At 38.8% G+C, this 21,901-nt stretch overlaps 1 protein-coding gene across 2 annotated transcripts; it reads right to left on the bottom strand.

Moving 5' to 3' along the window:
- Positions 1–4,080: 4,080 nt before the first annotated feature.
- On the bottom strand, positions 4,081–21,638 carry MCEE (methylmalonyl-CoA epimerase). Of its 2 annotated transcripts, none has more exons than XM_063091716.1 (3): positions 21,572–21,638; positions 16,430–16,767; positions 4,081–4,574 (listed from the first exon to the last, which is right to left on the bottom strand). In XM_063091716.1, exons 1-3 carry the CDS (start codon positions 21,615–21,617, stop codon positions 4,422–4,424), a joined length of 537 nt encoding a protein of 178 aa, XP_062947786.1. In that variant the 5' UTR covers positions 21,618–21,638; the 3' UTR covers positions 4,081–4,421. The 2 variants fall into 2 exon arrangements, with proteins under 2 accessions (XP_062947786.1, XP_062947787.1); XM_063091717.1 differs by having other exon boundaries at positions 16,592–16,767.
- Between the last annotated feature and the right edge of the window lie 263 nt (positions 21,639–21,901).

Here is a 21,901-nt window from a genome sequence, read left to right as displayed (position 1 = left end):
AGTCTACCTTGTCTGATATTAATACAGCCACTCCAGCTTTCTTTGTTAGTGTTTGCAATATATATCTTTTCCCTTCCTTTTACTGTCAACTTACCAATACCATTATATTTCAAGCAAGTTTCTTGTAGATAGCATTTTGTTGGGTTGTTTTTTTAATCCATTCTCTCAATCTGTCTTTTAACTGGTGTGTTTGGATCATTTACATTGAATGTAATTATTGATATGTTAGGATGTAGGTCTGTCATTTTTTAATTTTATTTTCCTGTTTTTCCTTACCTGTCTTCAGGTGGGTTATTTGGGCATTCTTTACTATTGTATCTTGAATTATCTACATTTTTTAGTACAATTTTTGTACAATTTTTTCAGTTGTTACTTTGGGGACTGCAATACACATATGCAGTTTATTGCAGTCTACTAGTATCAATATTTACCACTTCAAGTGGAATGTGGACATTTAGCCACCATTTAAGTCCCTTTTACTGTCCCTCCCACCACGATACAGTTGTCTTAAATATTACCTCTATATACATTGAGAACCACATAGACAATGTTGTAATTTTTGCTTTGAAATTTCAAATGACAAGTATAACTGGATGTTATACTTTTCATAACTCGCCATAATAACAAGCTCAATGCCTACACACCTATTCATTTACTCAACATCCAATCATCCATGAATTTAAGTTAACCACTTTCCTACACACTATGCATTTCATGCATCTATCCATCTGTCATCCTTGAAATTCATCTCATACTTTCTTTTTCTTTTTTTAATGGCTTAAACAACAATTATTAAATAGCAAAAGTTCTTGTGGGTCAGGAATTTGTAGACAGCTTGGCTGGGTTCTCTGGCTCAGTCAGGGTCTCTCACAAGCCTACAATCAAGGTATTGTAGTGCTTCAGTCATCTTAAGGTTTGACTGGGGAAGAATTTGCTTTCAAGCTCACTCATGGTAGCATGATTGAGTTCCAGGTGGGAGGTTGGGCTGAGGATCCTCTTATTTCCTTGCCTCTTCACAGGTCAGTTCACAACATGAAAGAAGGTATGGAGGTTTTAAGTCTGAGATCAGGGTGCCAACCTGGTCAGGTTCTTGGTGAAAGACCTTTTCCTGGTTTACAGATGTCTGTCTTGTTGTATCAAGAGATAGAGAGATAGAGATAGAGATAAAGATAGATAGATAGAGAGACAGACAGACCAAGGTTGGTTCAACATACACAAATCAATAAATATGATACACCATATTAATAAAATCAAACATAAGGACCATATGGTCATCTCTATAGATGCTGAAAAAGCATTTGATAAAATTGAACACTCATTCATGACAAAGACTCTATATAAGTTAGGTATAGATGGAAAGTATCTCAACGTAATTGAAGCCATATATGATAAACCCACTGCCAATATCATCCTGAATGGGGAAAAGCTGAAAGCTTTTCCTTTAAGAACAGGAACTAGACAAGGATGCCCACTCTCACCACTCCTATTCAACATAGTGTTGGAAGTACTAGCCAGAGCAATCAGAGAAGAGAAGGAAATAAAGGGCATCCAGATTGGAAAAGATAAAGTCAAACTGTCCCTGTTTGCAGATGACATGATCCTATAAATTGAACAGCCTAAAGCCTCTACAAAAAAACTCTTGGAGTTGATAAATGATTTCAGCACAGTAGCAGGATACAAAATCAATGCACAAAAATCAGTAGCATTTCTTTTCTCCAATAGTGAACATGCAGAATGAGAAATCAAGAAAGCCTGCCCATTTACAATAGCCACCAAAAAAATAAAATACTTAGGAATTGAGTTAACCAAGGAGGTGAAAAATCTCTATAATGAGAACTACAAACCACTGCTGAGAGAAATTAGAGAGGATACAAGAAGATGGAAAGATATCTCATGCTCTTGGATTGGAAGAATCAACATAGTGAAAACGTCCATACTACCCAAAGTGATATATAAATTCAATGCAATCCCCATCAAAATTCCAATGACTTTTTTCTCAGAAATGGAAAAAACTACCCAGACATTTATATGGAATAACAAAAGACCATGCATAGCCAAAGCAATGCTGAGCAAAAAAATTAAGCTGGAGGCATAACACTACCTGACTTTAAACTATACTACAAAGCTATAATAACCAAAACAGTATGGTACTGGCATAAAAACAAACACATTGATCAATGGAATAGAATAGAGAATTCAGAAAACAACCCACACACCTACAGCCATCTGATCTTTGACAAAGGCACCAAGCCTATACACTGGGGAAGAGACTGCCTCTTTAGCAAATGGTGCTGGGAGAACTGGATATCAATATGCAGGAGAATGAAACTAGACCCATACCTTTCACCATACACTAAAGTCAACTCAAAATGGACTAAAGAATTAAATATACACCCTGAAACAATAAAACCTCTTAAAGAAAACATAAGAGAAACACTTCAGGAAATAGGACTGGGCACAGACTTCATGAATACGACCCCAAAAGCACAGGCAACCAAAGGAAAAATAAACAAATGGGATTATATCAAACTAAAGAGCTTCTGCACAGCAAAAGAAACAATTAACAGAGTGAAAAGACAACCAACAGAGTGGGAGAAAATATTTGCAAAATATACATCTGACAAAGGATTAATATCCAGAATATACAAGGAACTCAAACAACTTTACAAGAAAAAAACAAGCAACCCAATAAAAAATGGGCAAAAGAGCTAAGTAGGCATTTCTGTAAGGAAGATATACAAATGGCCAACTGACATATGAAAAAATGCTCAACATCACTCAGCATATGGGAAATGCAAACAAAACTACACTGAGATACCATCTCACCCCAGTTAGGATGGCTAAAATTCAAAAGACTCTGAACGATAAATGCTGGCGAGGTTGCAGAGAAAAAGGAACTCTCATACATTGTTGGTGGGACTGCAAGATGGTGCAGCCTCTATGGAAAATGGTATGGAGGTTCCTCAAACAATTGCAGATAGATCTACCATATGACCCAGCTATCCCACTGTTGGGAATATACCCAGAGGAATGGAAATCATCAAGTCGAAGGTATACCTGTTCTCCAGTGTTCACTGCAGCACTCTTTACCATAACCAAGAGTTGGAACCAGCCCAAATGTCCATCATCAGATGAGTGGATACGGAAAATGTGGTACATCTACACAATGGAATACTACTCAGCTATAAAAACGAATGAAATACTGCCATTTGCAACAACATGGATGGACCTTGAGAGAATTATATTAAGTGAAACAAGTCAGGCACAGAAAGAGAAATACCACATGTTCTCACTTATTGGTGGGAGCGAAAAATAAATAAATAAATTCACACACACACACACACAAAACGGGGGGCGGGGGGAAGAAGACGACTACAATTTCTTGAAGTTGATACAACAAGCAAACAGAAAGGACATTGTTGGGTGGGAGGGGGAGAGGGAGGAGGGAGGTAGGTTTCAGTAATGGGCCACAATAATCAACTACATTGTACATTGACAAAATAAACAGACAGACAGACATACAGACAGACAGACAGAGAGAGAGAGATACTTGTTTCTAAAGTATTTGAGAGTCTGACCAAAAACCTAATATGCCTCTAAACTCACTCTGAGACCTATATTCCTTTACCTTTCTTTCCCTTTTTTAACTCATTCATATGTTATTTTGTCAGTGTTTTCTGTTATTTCATGTAGTACTTTTCCCAATTGTACCATTGTACATTGTACTGCTTCTTGGCAGTGGGTGTCTATTTATTTTGTGTACTCCCTTGGGCCCTGTTGTGGTGCTCTAGCACCTAAGTGATAGATAACTATATAAATTAATACTGATTAAAAAAACAATTCAGCTATTTATGTACCCACTAAATCATGCACCAAGTCTTCCAAAAAACTTCCTATTCATACACCTAGCACTAGCACCCAAAACACCTCACCCTTAAGGAAATTGTGACCCGAGTTGTTCCCAAAGAGCAAAAATTTTGAGATCAAAACTTCCCAACCTTAAACAATTGTATTCACCACACACACACACACACACACACCCCCTTTTATACAGCTAACATACTGTACTCGATTACCCCATTTTAGATCTGGAATAATTTATTTCCATGACTATAATTTTAATAATGTTCCCTAAGTATTTAGTAATAAAGGTTTTCTCCAAATCCAAATTAACAACAAAAATATATATATATTCGTTAATCCAAAAAACAAATATATATGTATGTATTTATATATGTATGTATGTATGTATGTATGAATATATGTATATGTATCTACTCATATATTTTAATCTGTAATTAGTTTTTAACTTTGAACTTTTAAGTGATGGAAGCACTGAAGAACTCAATGTCATAGTACCTTTTGACAGTATTTGATAAGGCTTTTCCAAGCCAACTAAATTAGTTCCTTGCAAATATAAATCAAGCTTGCTCTAGTTCTATAAGGACTCCACCACAGTCTTTAGGATGAAGAAAAATCACTGGTTTTCCATGTGCTCCTACTTTGGCCTCTTCACTTAGACTCCGGATCTTCTTTTTTTTCAAATCCATCACAACTGCATTTATATTATCCACCTTGAGAAAAAGGAAATAAAGAACACATTTGTAATCATAGAAATACCAAATTATAGTATCTTAAGACTTGGAAGAAACTTTCTCCTCTGCCTTTGGACAGAACCATTCTTAAACCATCATAAAAAATAAGCCTAAAATTTCTAGAGAAGTAAAAGAAGTTGTTAAATTTTCCTAGGTGAGCAATCACAGTTTCCACCACTAGTAAATGTTTCCCCTTATAACCTAAATCATCTATACTACACTTTATATTAGTTTTTTCTGGCAGTACTATTGATAATACTGGACAAATTGCTTTTTTCTGAGAGTCTTGGGTTCCTCATCTATAATAGGGAAGTGAGGTCTGCACCACATAAATTGTTTATAGATTAAAATGAGATCTTAGCACAATTTATGGCACATAGCAGGTATTCAGCATATATGCGTGTTTCACTGATTCCCAAACTTCCCCTTGCCAAACCATCTCATTATTATCTTTGAGATTAAAGCTTGATACACATTAAAATCTCTATTAAACTGCCATCAAAATGTTACTCTCCATCTGAAAAAATCCAAACTTTTATAATTTTCCAACTCTCTTCTAAATCATTTCTATTTTCTTCATATTTATTGGCAGTAGGAAAGGAGCAAATGTGTCTCTATAGACTTGCTAGAGAAATGCTCCTCCTCCATCCTGGAAAGTCACCCTCTTAGACTGGGAACCTGGTAAATGGATAAAAAGGTATGATATGAATGCCACATTCTTAGGCAGTCATAAATCACCCCAGAGTTTAATAATCTAATAGCATTCCAAACATAAAGAAAAGCGCGGAGAGAAACATCCACATACCCACCATATAGATCTAATCGATGTTAATATTTATACAAATCTTATTTCCAAAGAACCAAGGATTGTATATTGGATGCTGAAACTGTTCCAACAACTGATGAGGATACTAAATGTTACCATAAATAAACTATGATTTCTTCATATGGTGTACATTCTACTTGTATTCCTGCTATTATTTCTTTTTAAATCTCATAGGTATAACAAAGTCATGCCCAGATTATAACCAGGGCTCATTTCATGCTGTCTTGTACTATAGCTGGTCTATTCTCATCTTTTTTCCGAACAAAATATGTACCACAAGCTCGCTGCCAGAGTGGCCCTGCCTACTGGATCATCCTTAGTGAGGAAAACTAGTCCTCATGAATGTCAGATATTGTCAATTTTATCTCTCTTTTTTCTCCTACCAATATTCTTGGGCATTGTTCTGCTTTGTTATGTGGGATTGGAGCAGCCTTTAGTCTAGGACTAATTTTCCTCACTACTAAGGCAAAGCCCTTCTCGGTACTCAATGTCCCATGTATTAAAGGTTTTTCCGCCCTGACTGGTAAGAATAAACTATTCCCATCTTCGTGTGAGAACTGTTTCCTCTAACCCCTTCAAAGGGTTTTCTATTCCCAGCCTCTGATAGCTTCCTAACATGCATGCACCACTCAATACTCAGATGAAGACATGAAAGGTATTGCAGATCTCTGGAACACACTCTGTGTAGCTCTCTCCTTTCCAGTACACTACACTGTGAACTCTAATCACCATGGCCTCCTCAGATTCTCAACTCCTATCTCTTCAACTCAGGGAGACTGCTAAGCTCCACTTGGATTCTTCCTTCCTACACTAAAGCCTGGACACTCTCTCCAGCCAGTTCACTAGGAAATTATAGGGTTTATCTTGTTTGTTTCCCTTCTCTCAGGGATCAATGACCTGTACTGCCTGAGGTCCAATGCCAGAAAACCATTATTTCATATAGCTTGTCTGGACTGTTTGTTTGTTTCAGGCAGGAGGATAAATTGGTCTGTTACACCTCTTTGCTGGAATTAGAAATTGGCAGGGTTTCTTGCCAGCACCTAAAAAATGTCCTTACATATTATGTCATTCTATAATTTCTGTTCTTTTTTTTCTGATTGCTTTGAAGATTTTCTCACCATCCTTGGGTGTCAGCTTGATTATGGTGTGCTTAGGTGTGGTTTTATTTGTTATTCGCTCTACTTGGGGTTGTTGAGCTTCTTGAATCTGTGGATTGATGTCTAACATCAGATTGGTGATGTTGTTGTCTATTATTTTTTCAATTATTGCTTATGTTCTATTTTGTCTCGCCTCCCTTTCTGGGACTCCAACTATACTGAGCTACAACTTTTTATTTATTTATTTATTTATTTTTTATTTATTTATTTTTTTGTTGTTGTTGTTGGTTTTTCGTGACAGGCACTCAGCCAGTGAGTGCACCGGTCATTCCTATATAGGAGCCGAACCCGCGGCGGGAGCGTCGCGGCACTCCCAGCGCCGCACTCTACCGAGTGCGCCACAGGCTCGGCCCTGAGCTACAACTTTTGACCATGTCCTACATCTCTCATTCTCTATTCTGTTTTCTTTTTCTTCCATACTTTTTACCTTTTCATTTTGGACTTCTAGCTTCTAGAATTGTGAGAGGATACATTTCTATTCTTTTAAGCCACCAAGTTTATGGCAATTTATTACAGCAGCCCTAAGAAACTAATATAACTACTATATATGCATACTGAAACTGAACAATTAGGTAAATGGATGGCAAATAGTGGGAGCCAAGGTTTCATAGTTGGACTAAGGAGGTATAGACAAGGAAGGGCGAAGGCTAGAGTGGTCCATGTGGTAATGGATTAGAGTTGGGGACATCAGAATGAACTCATAAGCTTCTGAGTATGACATCTCATGAACTCTGTGATTACATATATATTTATAGATATATACACAGTTAGTATACACACATGTATTTCCTTGCTGTGTTAGCTTAGTAGGCCTTAAACTAATGACACCCCAGCAGCAATAACCTAGAGCTCAGATCTTGGTTTCTAACACCATTTTCCAGTAATAGCAACGAGGGATCCTTGGAGAAATGATTGGTACTAGAGTTAGGGCAAGGAATATAAATGAGTTTGGAGCAGCTTGCAGTGCCAGAAAACAAGGAAGAGCTCAAAGAAAAAACAATGAAAAACAAAAACAAAAATGATGGGGGTATAGCGAAGGGACACAAGAGCCAACTGAAAGAGCTCTCAATGGCCAAAGCTGGAGCAATTTGAGGAATAAAATAAAGTACAATTAGATCATAACCCAAGGTATAAAATAAACACAAGTTTATACTGCTATGACTCCCCATTTCTTAAGTGTGGGCCTTGCATAATAACTTCCTTCCAAAAAGAATAGTATGATGATGAAGAAGAAGAAGAAAAAAAGTCACTTCACAGTGGGGAAACCTGACCTCACCTCCTCAATTGGGGGATCAAGGTTAACATCAACAGTAATAAGTCATGTTCATAGCCTTTGTGGCAATTTACCCCCAAATCAATAATCATAGTTTAATCATGAGAAAAGCATCAGACAAATCTCAACTGAAGGACAGTCTACAAAATAACTGATCAGTAATCCTCAGAAGTGTCAAGGTCATCAAAAACAAGGAAAGTCTGAGAGACTGTCACAGGCAAGAGGAGCCTAAGGAGACATGATGGCTAAATGTAATGTGGTGTTCTGGGTGGGGTCATGGAACCAAAACAGGACATGGGATAAAAACTAAGGAAATCTGAGTAAAGTATACATTTTAGTTAGTAATAATGTATCAATATTAATTCATTAACTGTGACAAACGTACCATACTAATGTAAAATGCTAATAATAATTTTTTTTAAAAAAGAGTCTAAAGAGATTAACTACATTTGTAATGAGTGGACTTTGTTTTGATACAAATTCACTATAAAAAGATACTTTAAATCATTCTTGGAAATTTGAGATATAAACTGTACATCGATGGTGCCAAAAGATTTACCTTTAATTTTGATCAATATGATAATGTCACTGTGATTATTTCTTAGAGACACAAACTGAATAAGGGAAAAATGACATGTTGTGAATTACTTCAAAATGGTTTAACAAAAGAAAAAGAGAAAGAAAAAAATAGACATCTTAAAAACTGTTGAATCTGAGTGACGGGAGTGTGGGAGTTCATGACATGATTTTTTCCTACTTCCCATATGTTTAACAGTCTTCATAATATAATTATGATTTTTTTCCACTGTGCCCTTTTGATAACACCCATTCCATATATGATCATGAATTTTTCATTTATAGAACATTCTACCCAAGTACAAATATCTACAATTCTGATACTGTATCCCAATCTTTAGTATACTGCTTCTTCAATATCTTTTAATTCAGGAAATACTTCTAAGCCAAGAAACACTTCTAAGATTTAATAAATTAGATTTATTTTTGAAAAATGCCTAATTGACATTGTATTAGCATCTATTTCTATTTCTGTTACTATTTCTATCACTGACTTTAAAGATCTTGTACCATATTCTGTTAGTGTTGCAATAAAATTTACAATTCTTTAAGAGTACTCCTAATATTTTGTTTGGCATTAATAAAAAGAATAAAATAAATGTGTCTTAATTTCCCAAACGGAAAGTAGATAGAATAGTTATAAGAAATGCAAAGCAATTTGCTTTGGGAAATTAAGTCTGTCCCCCTAAGTAATAAAAATAACAGTCAAAAATAACCCATCTCTTTTAAAAATGGGTTTTTATAGTTTTTTAAAACAGCTTTTATGGTCCTCCGAACAATCACACTTGTGCACCATATAGCTCTCGTAAGATCTGGAATGCCATCAGAGAAAATCTAGGCTGTTCACCTTCACTTCAACTTACTAGCTTTTTTTTTTTTTTTTGGCGTGTATCTGTGTCTGGGAGTTTATGATGATTTTCCCCTGTCATCTGTAAATGAAGAGTGACAGTAATCCAATAAACAATGCTTGGATTGTCACAATAAGAATTCAGAATCTTTAGGTAAATCTTACATCCTCTCTGGTACCCAACCATCCCATCTGAAAATGGCACTGCAGTCTTGTTGGCTTGAAGGCACAGGGTTAGGCTAAACAACTTATTTTAATCTTAAGGTATGTAATTCTCAGTGACCAGATTTTATGAACAATTAATAATGTGCCACTCTTAATAGCACATGGCATTATGACTAATATAGCAAACATAGGCTTTTATTTTATATGAAACTGTAATGGTGTTAATTGACATCAATAACGAATGAATTCAATCCCCAAACTGGTGTAAATCCATGAAAGCTAAAAAGTCTGGATTAAATATTTATGTTTCAATTGTCTCTCTTCCTCTATGCAAAAACTAAGTGAATTACACAAACCTAACTGTTGTCATTTGATGTGGGGTTCAGAGAGTTCCTATATATTCTTGGGAATTATATCAGAAGGACATACATTACCTAAATTTCCATATTTGCTATTCGGTCTAGTGGTGGCTATGTAGAGCGTTTCCCAAATGCTGGTCTCTACTGAAATTTTTATCAGTTGATAGTAAAACAAACAAACAGAAAAACCAAACAAAAACCCCAAAACAAAACAAATAAAAAAACTAAGTTTGTTTTATTGGCAGGACTCTTATTCCAAGAGCATTCTCCTCCCTCCCCCTTCCTTTCTTTCTCTTCCTTTTCTTCTTTCTCTTTCCTTCCTTCCTTCCCTAATAAAATGCCCTTTCTTTTACAAAATGATGTTAATGCTGGATGGTAGTTTTAAAATATGTTCTTATTTAATAATACAGAAAGTTAAAAACCTCATCAAGCTGCCTACTTTTATTGTTTTGTTTTGCTCTCTGGAAATCTATTCTATGAAATCCACATCTTGGAACCAGTGATAGAGAGAGCTTAGCAATTCCCTAGGGCTTATTGTAAAACCAAAATCAGAATGAAGTTTTTAAAAAGGAGCATTTTCTCCCCTCTTGATAGAAGAAGAGACATTCCTCAGCATGCAGGAAATAAGTTACCTCACTAACTTTTTACTTTAAAGTTATATCAGTTTTCTTTCACAAGGAATATACACTCAATGAAAAAAGATGTGCAAAACATGCAAAAGCATAAGTAATAATAACCTATTATCTGACCACTCAGAAAACGACACTGCTACAATTGCTTCATTTTTTTCTGTCCTGCTCTTTAAATACTATTTTTCTCATGTACTATTCCCCACCAGACTGTAACAGTAAGGACGACCTCTAAATCAATTCTAGTGTCCTTTCTTACTTGTAATGCCTCTGTCTGCCACTGGGCAGCCTGGCTCCCATCATTGTTACTACCCTTGCTCATCTGATTAAAGCGCCTCTGTAACCAGTCCCTGCCATTCTGCTGCCCCTACCCACTTGTGCTCCAGTATGCAGGGCTGCCCCCCTAACCCCAGCAGAGATCCCATGGACTATGCCAGCCTGTGCCAGTCCCTCAGAGAGGCCTCCTTCCCCCACTTGGGTGGAGCCACTCCCTATACCTCCCCATCTTACTTGGACCCCAACATCCAGCAGAGAACTATCCCAGTGGGCACATACCCTCCTCATCCTGTTGGGGCTCTGATTCCCTATACCTGCCCCTACCCCGTGTGGATGTCTGCCTCACTCTGCTCAGGCCCTGGCTCCCCACACCAGACCACCCCATGTGAGGACACCCAACTTATCCCACTTGGGCTTCAACTCCCCTCATCAGTCACCATCTCCCCCTGCACTAATGCACTCTTTACATGCCCAGCCCTGACTCTCAATGCTGGGTGCCCCCTACACACGCCCACACACAGGGTCGATGCCTCCTTCCCCCTGCTAGGGCTTGTACACTCCATGCTTCCCCTGCTCGCACGTGGATACCCCTCAACATGCTTGGTCTCTTACTCCCTGCATTGGTCTGTGTCTTAGTCACTTTGGGCTGCTATAACAAAATACCATAACTGGGTGTCTCATAAACAACAGACATTTATTTCTCACAGCTCTGGAGGATGGAGGTCCAAGATCAAGGCGCTGGAAGATTTGGCATCTAGTGAGGCGTTCCTGGTTCACAGCACCTTCTCACTGGGTCCTCACATGGTGGAAAGGGATAGCTAGCTCTCTGGGGTCTCTCAATAAGGGCACTAATCCCATTCATGAGGGCTCTACCCTTACAACCTAATCACCTCTTAAAGTCCTCACCTCCTAAAACCATCACTTTGGGGGTTAGGATTTCAACATGTGAATTTGGGGGGAACATAACATTCAGTCCCAGACTGGCCTCCCATGCTGATGCCCTCCGCACTGACACCTCAAGCCAAGCTGCTCTTGGTATAACCCCCCACCAGCCTCTGATGCCCTGCACTGAACCCCCCCCCTACGGGCACCCTACTCTGTGTCTGGCTTTCCCGTGGCAGGCAGCTCTCACTCCTGGATTCACTCCTTAGCCCACTCAGGCCCCAACACCCTGCTTTGGGCTGCTCCAGCTTCCCCACCAACGTGGACAACTATTTCGCTCTTCTGTACCTAGAGTCTTCAGGAAGGAAAGGGAAGGAAGGGGGAAGGGGCCGTGACGAGTCTTAACACTGTTCACTGTTTTGATAAGCAGAAAGCAGTATTTGGCAGAAGCAGAAGGTGTGCTAATCTTCCTTGTGTTTGCTCTTTTTTCCAATTTGCAGTATGGCTTATGTTTATCCTTTGTGTTTTATAGGCTGTGTTTTAGTCAATCACCTCCAATCCTCTACGGAAAAGGCAGGGTATGTGTGAATAAATAAGCAAGCAGGCAAGCCCAGAAGGGCAGGGACTTTGCACTTTGTCCAGCTACATATCCCCAGCACCTTGTGCTGTAAAGGGCAGCGTGTTACTGAAAATACTCAATCAGGAAAATATAGTTAAAGATACCAACCAAATAGAATTGTGGAGGCGAGGGGAGTGGCTGAGTGGCCAGGGAAGGGTACTTCAGGAAGAGGAAAGTTACTCAGGAGTTTTAGAGCATCAGCTGTTTACCAACCAGCATGGAAGCATCTAAATATTTTTATAAACTCAATACAAATGTCTTGAATAAGTAAATACTTCCAGCAGCCCTTAAGGTTTTCACTGTGACACACTTTGGTGTCTGGTTAAGTTATCCGGTGAAAACATGGCCAGTTCTACTCCATACCAAAACTCGTCTCCTCAGGCAGAGGCATGAGAACGCAGGGAAAGACATCCATCCAGTTTTGCCATCTCAGAAAGAAGGCATTACTAGTACAAATACGTACAAGCTGTGCTGAAATGGAGTAGGTGACTCAGTCGATACATAAGCAAGAGATGGGACTGAACAAGATGACTTTTAAACTTCCTCTAGTGAAAGGCAAAGACACAGCATAAGAAATGTGGGCAAACCTCACAAGAGAAAATGGAAACCAAAATCCATCCCTGACCGGAAAATGTTGATAAATGGTGAGATACTAATACATGCACAAGAAAAAAGGATATTTTTTCAAGAATCTGTACTGAGTCAGTGAAAAGCTTTGGAGCATGCCCAGACAGACACACTGCTAAATCAGAGGTTTTATATGAGATCCTGGTTTTATAATAGACCTTGTTCTATTGGGACACTCACTCTGGGGAAAGCCAACTGACAAGTAAGAAGTCCGACCATCCTTAGAACTACCCTTAGCTTGTGAAGCTGAAGAGGTCACCTGCAGGTGCCAAGCTAGCATCAATGGCCAGCCACATGAGTGAGGCATCTGGGACACCCAGCCCAGCCAAGCCTTTAGGTGACTGCAGTCGTAGCCACCTCTACCTACAACCGCCTGAGAGACTCCAGGCAAGAACAGCCCAGCACAGCCCTCACCAAATTCCTGATCCACAAAATCCTGAGCAAATAAAATGATTGTTGTTTAATGCCACAGTATTATGTGGCAACAGTAATTGCAATAATGACCAAAAAAACATTTTCTGGCCAGCTGTATCACTTTTCGCACTTTTAAAAGACAATTCCAGATCCAAGTTGTATTGGCCAGAATAGACTAGATTATACTGTGGTAAAATAATTAAACCTGAAATCTCAGCAGCTTCACTCAACAAAAATGTATTTCCCATTCAACAATGGACAAGGAATTTTGCTCATCTGAATCGAGGAACCGCGCCCCCTCCACCTTGTGACACCATCATCTCACAGATGCCACAGCAAGGGGAGAAAGAACAGTAACTCTCAAATGTCTCCATCTGCAGCATATCTCCATTCAGAGAGAGTGTCATACGATTCTGGCAACACCACTTTTCAGAAATTACTGAGTGTGGTGTTGGGGCGCAGAAAGCTGTTACCCCAAAGTATGGTGCTTTGACATGCTGGAATAAAGCATCAGCCTCAAGATGTCTCAGACCTCCCCTGCCCCACCCCATCTCTCAATCCTCTGTCGCTCTCCAAAGCACAGGATGAAGCTCTTCCCTGCTCTGCCTAACGTCTGGACCCACCAAAGAAGAAGACAATGGCCTCTGGTCCTTTCCCCGAATTTTCATTAACTCCTATCACAGGAGACTGGAGTCTGTCAACACGCCTGGACTAACTTTTCTCACTGACCACTGTCTTATATTTCAGTCCCATTTGGTATTTTAAAGAAAATCATTTATCAGTCATTGTTTGCTCTGTGGGACTTTGTCCCAGGCAGCTGTATGTTCTCCAGGCCCGCTGTGTCCCCCTAAGAACCATTTATTCCTACACCCCCATTTCCCCTTCCTTATGGAGATGGGTGTATAACCTCTGTACCTCTGTGGAAAATTGGGACATTACTCTCTTGTGATTCCCCCCGTGTTTTGCCCTCTCCCAGAACTTTAAATAATAAAATCTGTTATGCCTTTTCTTTATATTTGTCTAAATCTGTCAGTGATTTTTACCTTTAGGGATGAAGTTTTCCTTTGGCCCCTACAATGGCATCAATTTATGGCCTCCAATACCATTCTCCTTTCTCCCTTTTAATTATAGCAATTCCCAAGTCTTAGCAGGGCACTTAACTGCCTAGCTACAGACTACATTCCCCAGGCTCCCTTGCAGCCAAGTGTGCCATGTGACTAAGCTCAGGATAGAAACAGAAGTGATACATATTCAGTCTAGATCATCTTCATAGAGGCACTTGCTCTGTATTCTCTCTCTGCTTTCCCTTCCCTCTGGCTGGTAAGTGTTGATGTCTGCAGCAACCCTGTAAGTCATGTATGATGGATGGTAGAGCCACCCCATCAGCCCGGGACAGCTCCCTTTTAGACTGAGAACAGAAAAATACAATCCATCCAGTTAACCACTTTATGTTTTGTGGAGGACAGGGAATGATGATAGAGGGGTATAAGACTAAAGTAGCAACTAATCACTTTTCACACCTTCTGCTATTACCTACCTTCATTTTACACTCATGTACATTTTCATTTCCCCCGTTTCATCTCTACTTTTGAATTTGCTGTTACACTACTGAACTTCCTACATTACTATTCATTACTTAACTAAACTTCTAATTCATGTAGCCAGCTTCCTCTGAAGGCATGGGCTCTCTTGATGCGAACACAGTGCAGTGTGGGAGAGACAAGAGTGAATTCAAAGGCATATGGTCCTGCTTCTCATCCTGGGGGGCCTTAGACCAACCCTCAAGTCCATTGATACAGACCCACAGCCAAAAGTAATCTCCTGAAAATGAAATAAAGGCTGAATTTTAGGTTTTGCTTAATTCCCTGGTCTGTCTTGTAGTTCCCCCACCACAAACTTTAAATTCAGTTAATCCAATGAAAGCAATCAGTCTCAAGGCTAAGGGTGCAGACCCTAGAATCGGAACAAATCTGGGTTTGAATCCCAGCCTGCACCTACAATGAATGTGACTCTGGGCAAGCTACCTACTCTAAATCTCAGTTCCTCACCTATCAAATGGGGTTAATAGTGCCCTCACAGGGAGAAGAAAGAAAATAATGGTGTCAAGTACTTCATACACACTGCCAGGGGACTCAATAAGTATTAGCTGTTATGACACCTCTGTACCTTTCCACATGCTGTTCCCTCTGCCTAGAATACCATTCTCCTCTTGTTCACCTGAGAAATTCCTGCACATTCATTATAACGCATGCTCTGTGAGGCCTTCCCAGCTGCCTGATCTGTCGGAGAAATCAACCTCTCCCTCACCTGTCCTACCGAGAAGACATGTATATTAATTCTACCTATCACAAAGTACACTGTATTTGATTGTTTCAATATCTGCCCCTCCTCACGGTGGACATGGTTCATGTCTTATTCACTGCTGAATCCCAAGTACTCAGTAGAGTACACATTGTAGGTTCTCACATATGTTTGCAATAACAAACTAAATACATCCTTGAATTCATTCTAGAATTGACCCACCTCTCCTCTGGATTAGAACTGAGGCCTAAGTATTACGTCATTCTTTCTATGAAAAGAATTGTCCTATCAAATTAATTTAAATTGAAGCATAATTGGGATTGCTGATATTCTAAAAGGTGGTTATCTGAACATGAACATCTACAGATAAATGTTCTCTAATGAGAATGTTCTTGTCTAACACTGCTTCATGTTTTTCCAGGAATTGTTAGCAGATATAATTGGGAAGATCTTAAAAATTACAGTCAGTAATTGAAAATTGCTTTTGTAATAAGGAACAAGTTATTAGAATTTTAAAGACAGAAAATAATTATAAGAATACTTAATATGTGTATGGAAATTCTTACTTTATAGTCTTTTCACTTGCTTCTCCTAATTGTCTTGTGATAGTGACTGTAGTTGTATTCCAATTACATGGGAGGGCACATATAATCAATAAACCCTATAGCAAAGATTCTAATCTATGTTTTGACCAACTTTGGTGACAGTTTTCTAGAGGGAAAGAGAATATATCTATAGATACATCTTTGAGCAGGACTAATATTATCATTCCCCTTAAAGAACTTAAAGTTTCTAATGAAAATACCATACACAGTCTTAAAAAGCAAAAGACATTTTGTAAAAGAGAAAATTAAAACACGAGGCATTAAAATAATTAAAATACCTCAACACAGATGTGATGCATTCCTCCAGCCTTTTTTTTCTGCAGAAAACCTGCAACTGGACTGTCATTTCCCAATGGATGAAGCAATTCTATCTTGGTATTTCCCAGGTTGACGAAAACAACAGATACTCCATGTTCAGGAAGAGGGACCACCTTACTTACCTGGGCCCCCAGAATATTCTTATAAAATGCCATGGCCTTTTCCAAATCGGGCACTGCTATGGCTACATGATTGAGTCGGCCCAGGTTCCATACAGGACCTGCCACCTGATGCGAGGACTGTGATGTGGAAAAAGCCCTTACTGTTGGAACTGGAGTTTGGAGTCTGGAAGAAAGCCCTGTAAAAATGGAACAGCCATTGATATCCTCCTTTTGAGAATTAATGCACTTCTAAATTTAATTTTAAAAACTAAACAAATAATACATATAAAAATTCATTATTTATATACCTATTCTTTTTAATTATAACATTAGATCACAGGAGATAAATGGAAAACTTATGTCAAAATTACCCCCTCTGTTCTGCCCATCTAAATAACTGTCTGGAATTAAAAAGCAAATTCTGAGCTTCAACTAGATTCAGAACAAAGCATCACATTTTTCATAATAACATATTTACTGGTAACGCAAAGGATAGCTGCATATTAAGAATTACTTGCTTTTCTCTGCATTTCACAAGGGGTAAGTTTGAATGTAATAATTAAACAACATACATTTAATGATAAGAGCAAGCAATTCTCTTCCCTACCTATACCCATTTTTTAATCTTATATTTTGTAATAAATTCATTAATGGCATAACCATAAGTACTTTTTAGTGTGTTCTTTATTTCAATGATTATTAACTAAGGAAAATATCTAATCGGGGGGGGGAAACAAGTAAAGATACAAAGGGTATTTAACTTATTAGGATTTCCTCTGAGGACAGATTTTTTTTTGTTTCTTTTTATAACTTCAAAGGTTTAGAAGTAGAACTGCTTCTGAAAGTGAAGAAAGCCCCTTTCACTCAGTAACAGAAGAGAGCTGCAAGGTGTTCTCCTCACGTGTTACTCTGCTTCCCCATTGCCCCAAACACTGAGCCTTAAGAACTAGATTCCCCACAGAATGAAAATTCTATGCATGTATGAGGTCTGAATATAATCTTGTAAAACTACACCACTTAATAAAAAAAAGTATGAAATAGCAAAATGAAGAACACATTTTAAACAATAGGTTAGTTACCTCTTAATGAAAACCACTTTAAATAAATAGTACCTAGTATCACAGAGCTTCAGCTAACAAAAAATAATTACCCTTTACTAAAATTTTTTATAACGATGAAATTAACGCGACACTATTTTATTTTATTTACATTAAGAACATAAACCTGATGCATCATAAATCAGTAGAAGGCAAAATTCAGCCTAAGATGGTCTTCTGCTATGCCCCAGTCTATACCATTGATTACTGAAATATCAAACATTCTCATCACCACTATGTTAGTAGGCTGGGTTCTACGGACTCATCACATTATCATCAAATCCAAGCATATTTCAACCCAGTACACACATCCAGAAATATATAATTAAAATTACTTTCCATAAAAAGAATACCTAATCCTTGAGAGATGATGTGCTCTGATATTTTCTATTCTATTGTATTTTATTTCAGTTTTTTAAAAATACTGGTATGAGGGGTCTTCAAAAAGTTCAAGGAAAATGTGTATTGTGAAAAAATAATGCACGATTTCAAAATTTTTTTGCACCAAAACAAACTTGTACAAACTTGTTATAACATGTCTGAACAGGATCTAGTCTGAGGCACTAAGAAGGTTCAGACATCAGTTTGAAAAGAGCCCCTGTCAGAGCAACATGAACTCTACTAAATGAACTCTACTAAACATGAACTCTACTAAACATGAACTCTACTAAAATTGAAGCAAGAACAAACATCAGATTGATGGTGAAGCTTGGGTGATAAAATGGTGACATCATTGCTGCTTTGTGAAAAGTTTATGAGGACAATGCCCCAAAGAAATCAGCAGGATACAAATGGATAACTCATTTTGAGATGGGACAAAACAATGTTGAAGATGAAGCCCACAGCAGCAGACCATTCACATAAATTTGTGAGGAAAAAATTAATCTTGTTTGTACCCTAACTGAAGAGGACCAATGATTAACAGCAGAAACACCATCACAGACATCTCAATTGGTTCAGCTTACACAATTCTGACAGACAAATTACAGTTGAGCAAACTTTCTGCTCAAAACTACCAAAACTGTTACACCCAGATCAGTTGCAGACAAGAGCAAAGCTTTAGACAGAAATTTTAAACAAGTGGAATCAAGATCCTGAAGCATGTCTTCAGAAAATTCTAACAGGAGATGAAACATGGCTTTACCAGCACAATTCTGTAGACAAAGCACAATCAAAGCCATGGATACCAAGAGGTGGAAGTGGTCCAGTCAAAGCAAAAGTGGACCAGTCAAGAGCAAAGGTCACGGCAATGGTTTTTTGGGATGCTCAAGGCATTTTGCTTGTCAACTTTCTGGACAGCCACAGAATGACATCATCTGCCTATTAGGAGAGTGTTTGGAGAAAGCAAGCCAAAGCTTTAGCAGAAAACTGCCTGGGAAGGCTTCACCAGAGAGTCCTTCCCCACCACAACAATGATCAAGCTCATTCCTCTCATCAAACAAGGGCAGTTTTGCTAGAGTTTTAATGGAAAATCATTAGACATCCACCTTACAGTCCTGATTTAGTTCCTTTTTTTTTTTCTTCCAAATTTTATTTTATTTTGTCAATATACAATGTGGTTGATTATTGTGGCCAATTACCAAAACCTCCCTCCCTCCTCCCTCTCCCCCCTCCATCCCAACAATGTCCTTTCTGTTTGCTTCTCATAACAACTTCAAGGAATTGTAAAGAGAACCCATTTTTCTTCTGTTAATAATGCAAAAGACTGCACTGACATGGTTAAATTTCCATGGGGGGGGGTGGACTAAGTGCCTGGTATCATCACTTACAAAAGTGTCTTGAATTCGATGGAGCTTATGTTGAGAAATAAAGTTCATATTTTTTATTTTTATCTTTTAATTCCATTTTTCCACAAACTTTTTGAAGTCCCCTCATACTACCCACTAATCTAATTTGCTGGTTTGTTGTGTAGATAGTTGGTGCAAAAATGTAACACAGTGCCAGACATATACAGTAGGTACACAATAAATTCAGCCCTTTTTAATGACATACAATGATTGTTTGCTAGATGAATGGCATGCAGGATCATCTTTGGAAACCAAGGAACTATCTCGTGAGGACATGGTGACTAATTTAAAAAATACTAACAACCAACAAAATCACTGGTCAAGCGGCTGCTCTTCCATTCTTTCTCTGCATCTCTACTACATGTGCGATTTGCAGTGTAAGTTCAATATAGAATGTATTTATATTAAAAAAAAAAAAAAACCCTGTAGATAGGGTCTGTGGGCTTTAGGATAATATGTACATTAAAAAGTTGTTTTATCTCTGAAATTTTAAGGTTATGTCAAATATTGAGTTCATGTCTTTTTTAAATCTCTGTTCCAGGGTTACTTCTACAAGAGATAGGGCAGCTGGAGGTTCCTTGACAGGCATCCTATTATCAGCAATGGAATACGTAGAAATGTCAAAGGAACAAATTACAGGGTGTCCAAGTGAAGGTGAAGTGTTATATCCTACACTAGTTAGCTTCAGGGATATATGGAAAGCTCTGGCACTGAAAAGGAAGGCCAAGCAACTCATGTTATTGGAAGCCTCACTATGGTCTATCCTTCTCCAAAACTTCCTTATCATTTGATTCTAAGTGTGAGAAGAGAAAACAGTTTACTAGAATGATTGGTTCTTTTTACTTTTAATAGAAAACAAAATCTCCTTTACATATTAGAAAGTAACAGTATCTGTATACATTATAAAAATTAAGACTTTGAGGCTAAATAGGTTTATCTTGTTCCCAGAGATATGAATTGGTTTGAGAAATGAACCATTGCTTTTTATAGTTTTATTTGGTCCCTAAAGCATATATTCTAGGAATAGAATGGAAAAAAAAATACAGTGATACCAGTAAGAATTCAATAATTCAGCTTCTTCAAAATGAAAGGATAAGGATATAAAAAATGGCCAACAAATACATAAGATATTCAACAACACTAATTATTAGGAGAAAGAATAGAAAAAACACTGTTTTGGAGAGAAATTCAACATTAATAAAATTTCATTGTCTTGAACACTTTAAAAAAAAATTTATTTATTTATTTATTTATTTATTTATTTATTTATTTTTTGGTCGATATACATTGTGGTTGAATCTTGAACACTTTTTAAAGGTGCTAGCTGTTAGCACTTGGCACTTTCTTCCTAACTTGGCACTTTCTTACTAACTTCCTAACTTTCTTTCTTCCTAATCGCAGATTAAGGGAAGTACTTGTCCTCTCACGAAGAAAAGAGAAGAAAAAGACCAAAAGAGGAGCAAGTGGAACTGAGTTTCTGTCATCACTGATTCTATCCAGCCACTTAAAAAAGAAAAAAAAAATGTGGAGAGAACACAAGGAACCTTCCAAATCTGTTTTTACCTTTCCTGTTTATGCACAAGGTGATAAATATATTATGGCACGTGGAAAAAAACACTCCTCTTGTTTTCTTTACATCACTGACCTTCAAGCATTCCCAGCAGGATACTGACACGCTTGGAGTCCAACTTAACTTTTTTACAGGACTTGCCCTCCTTTCTAGTTTCTCCCCCGTCTCTTACGGTACGCGGTAAAGTAACACGCACCGTCCCTCTGCCATTGACTGCATTTACTTCTGTCCCAGCCTTGCTTGTCCCCATGGGCAGCTTCCCTTGCCTTTCTGGCCCGCATTGATAAGGGGCAACACCAACTGCCCGCAGCTCCCATGGTGATAGGGAGGCTCCCAGACAATAAAGAAATCCCCGTGCTAAACTAAACTGAGGAGTTACTGGCAGGTGCCTTCTGCCTAAAGTGTTGACAGCGGCCTCGAAACGCGCCTCGGAGGGGCAGAGCTCATTAGACCCAATTGCCTTGGCCACCCAAGGCCTCCTGCGCCCCCTGGCCTCCCTTGCCGCGCGCCCCGCCCCACGGCGATCCCCACGGCTCCCGCTAGTCACCTACGGCGCTCGCAGCCGCCGCCGCCATCCTCAGCACGCGCGCCATCTTGGGAAGCGACCCGCTTGATCCCGACGCGCCGCAGACCGGGAGCGGCCGAGGGGCGGGGCAAGCTAGCCAGGGGGCGTGGCTACGTTCCCGCAGGGGCTGAAAGTTATCCTTCTTCTGTTACGATACGACGTTGTTGAAGCCACCTACTGCATCTGAAGCAGAAAGTTAAAGCCAGGGCGCGTTATGGACCCCCCAGGGATACAAAACAGAAAGTTCGGAAAAAGTTTGAAGTCGCTTGGGGTGCCCATGGCTGATTTCGATTTCCCGCCCCTCCCCCTCCC

This window comes from Cynocephalus volans, chromosome 3 (genome assembly GCF_027409185.1).
Source record: "Cynocephalus volans isolate mCynVol1 chromosome 3, mCynVol1.pri, whole genome shotgun sequence".
Lineage (NCBI taxonomy): Eukaryota > Metazoa > Chordata > Mammalia > Dermoptera > Cynocephalidae > Cynocephalus > Cynocephalus volans.
This window is presented reverse-complemented; position numbering and strand designations above follow the sequence as displayed.

Coding starts and splice junctions, on each gene's coding strand:
- MCEE (XM_063091716.1), bottom strand. CDS start 21,617: ATGGCGCGCGTGCTGAGGATGGCGGCGGCGGCTGCGAGCGCCGTAG. Junction 16,768..21,571: donor GGCGGCTGCGAGCGCCGTAG/GTGACTAGCGGG, acceptor CCATTTTTACAG/GGCTTTCTTCCAGACTCCAA. Junction 4,575..16,429: donor TGCATCACATCTGTGTTGAG/GTATTTTAATTA, acceptor CTTTTTCTCAAG/GTGGATAATATAAATGCAGT.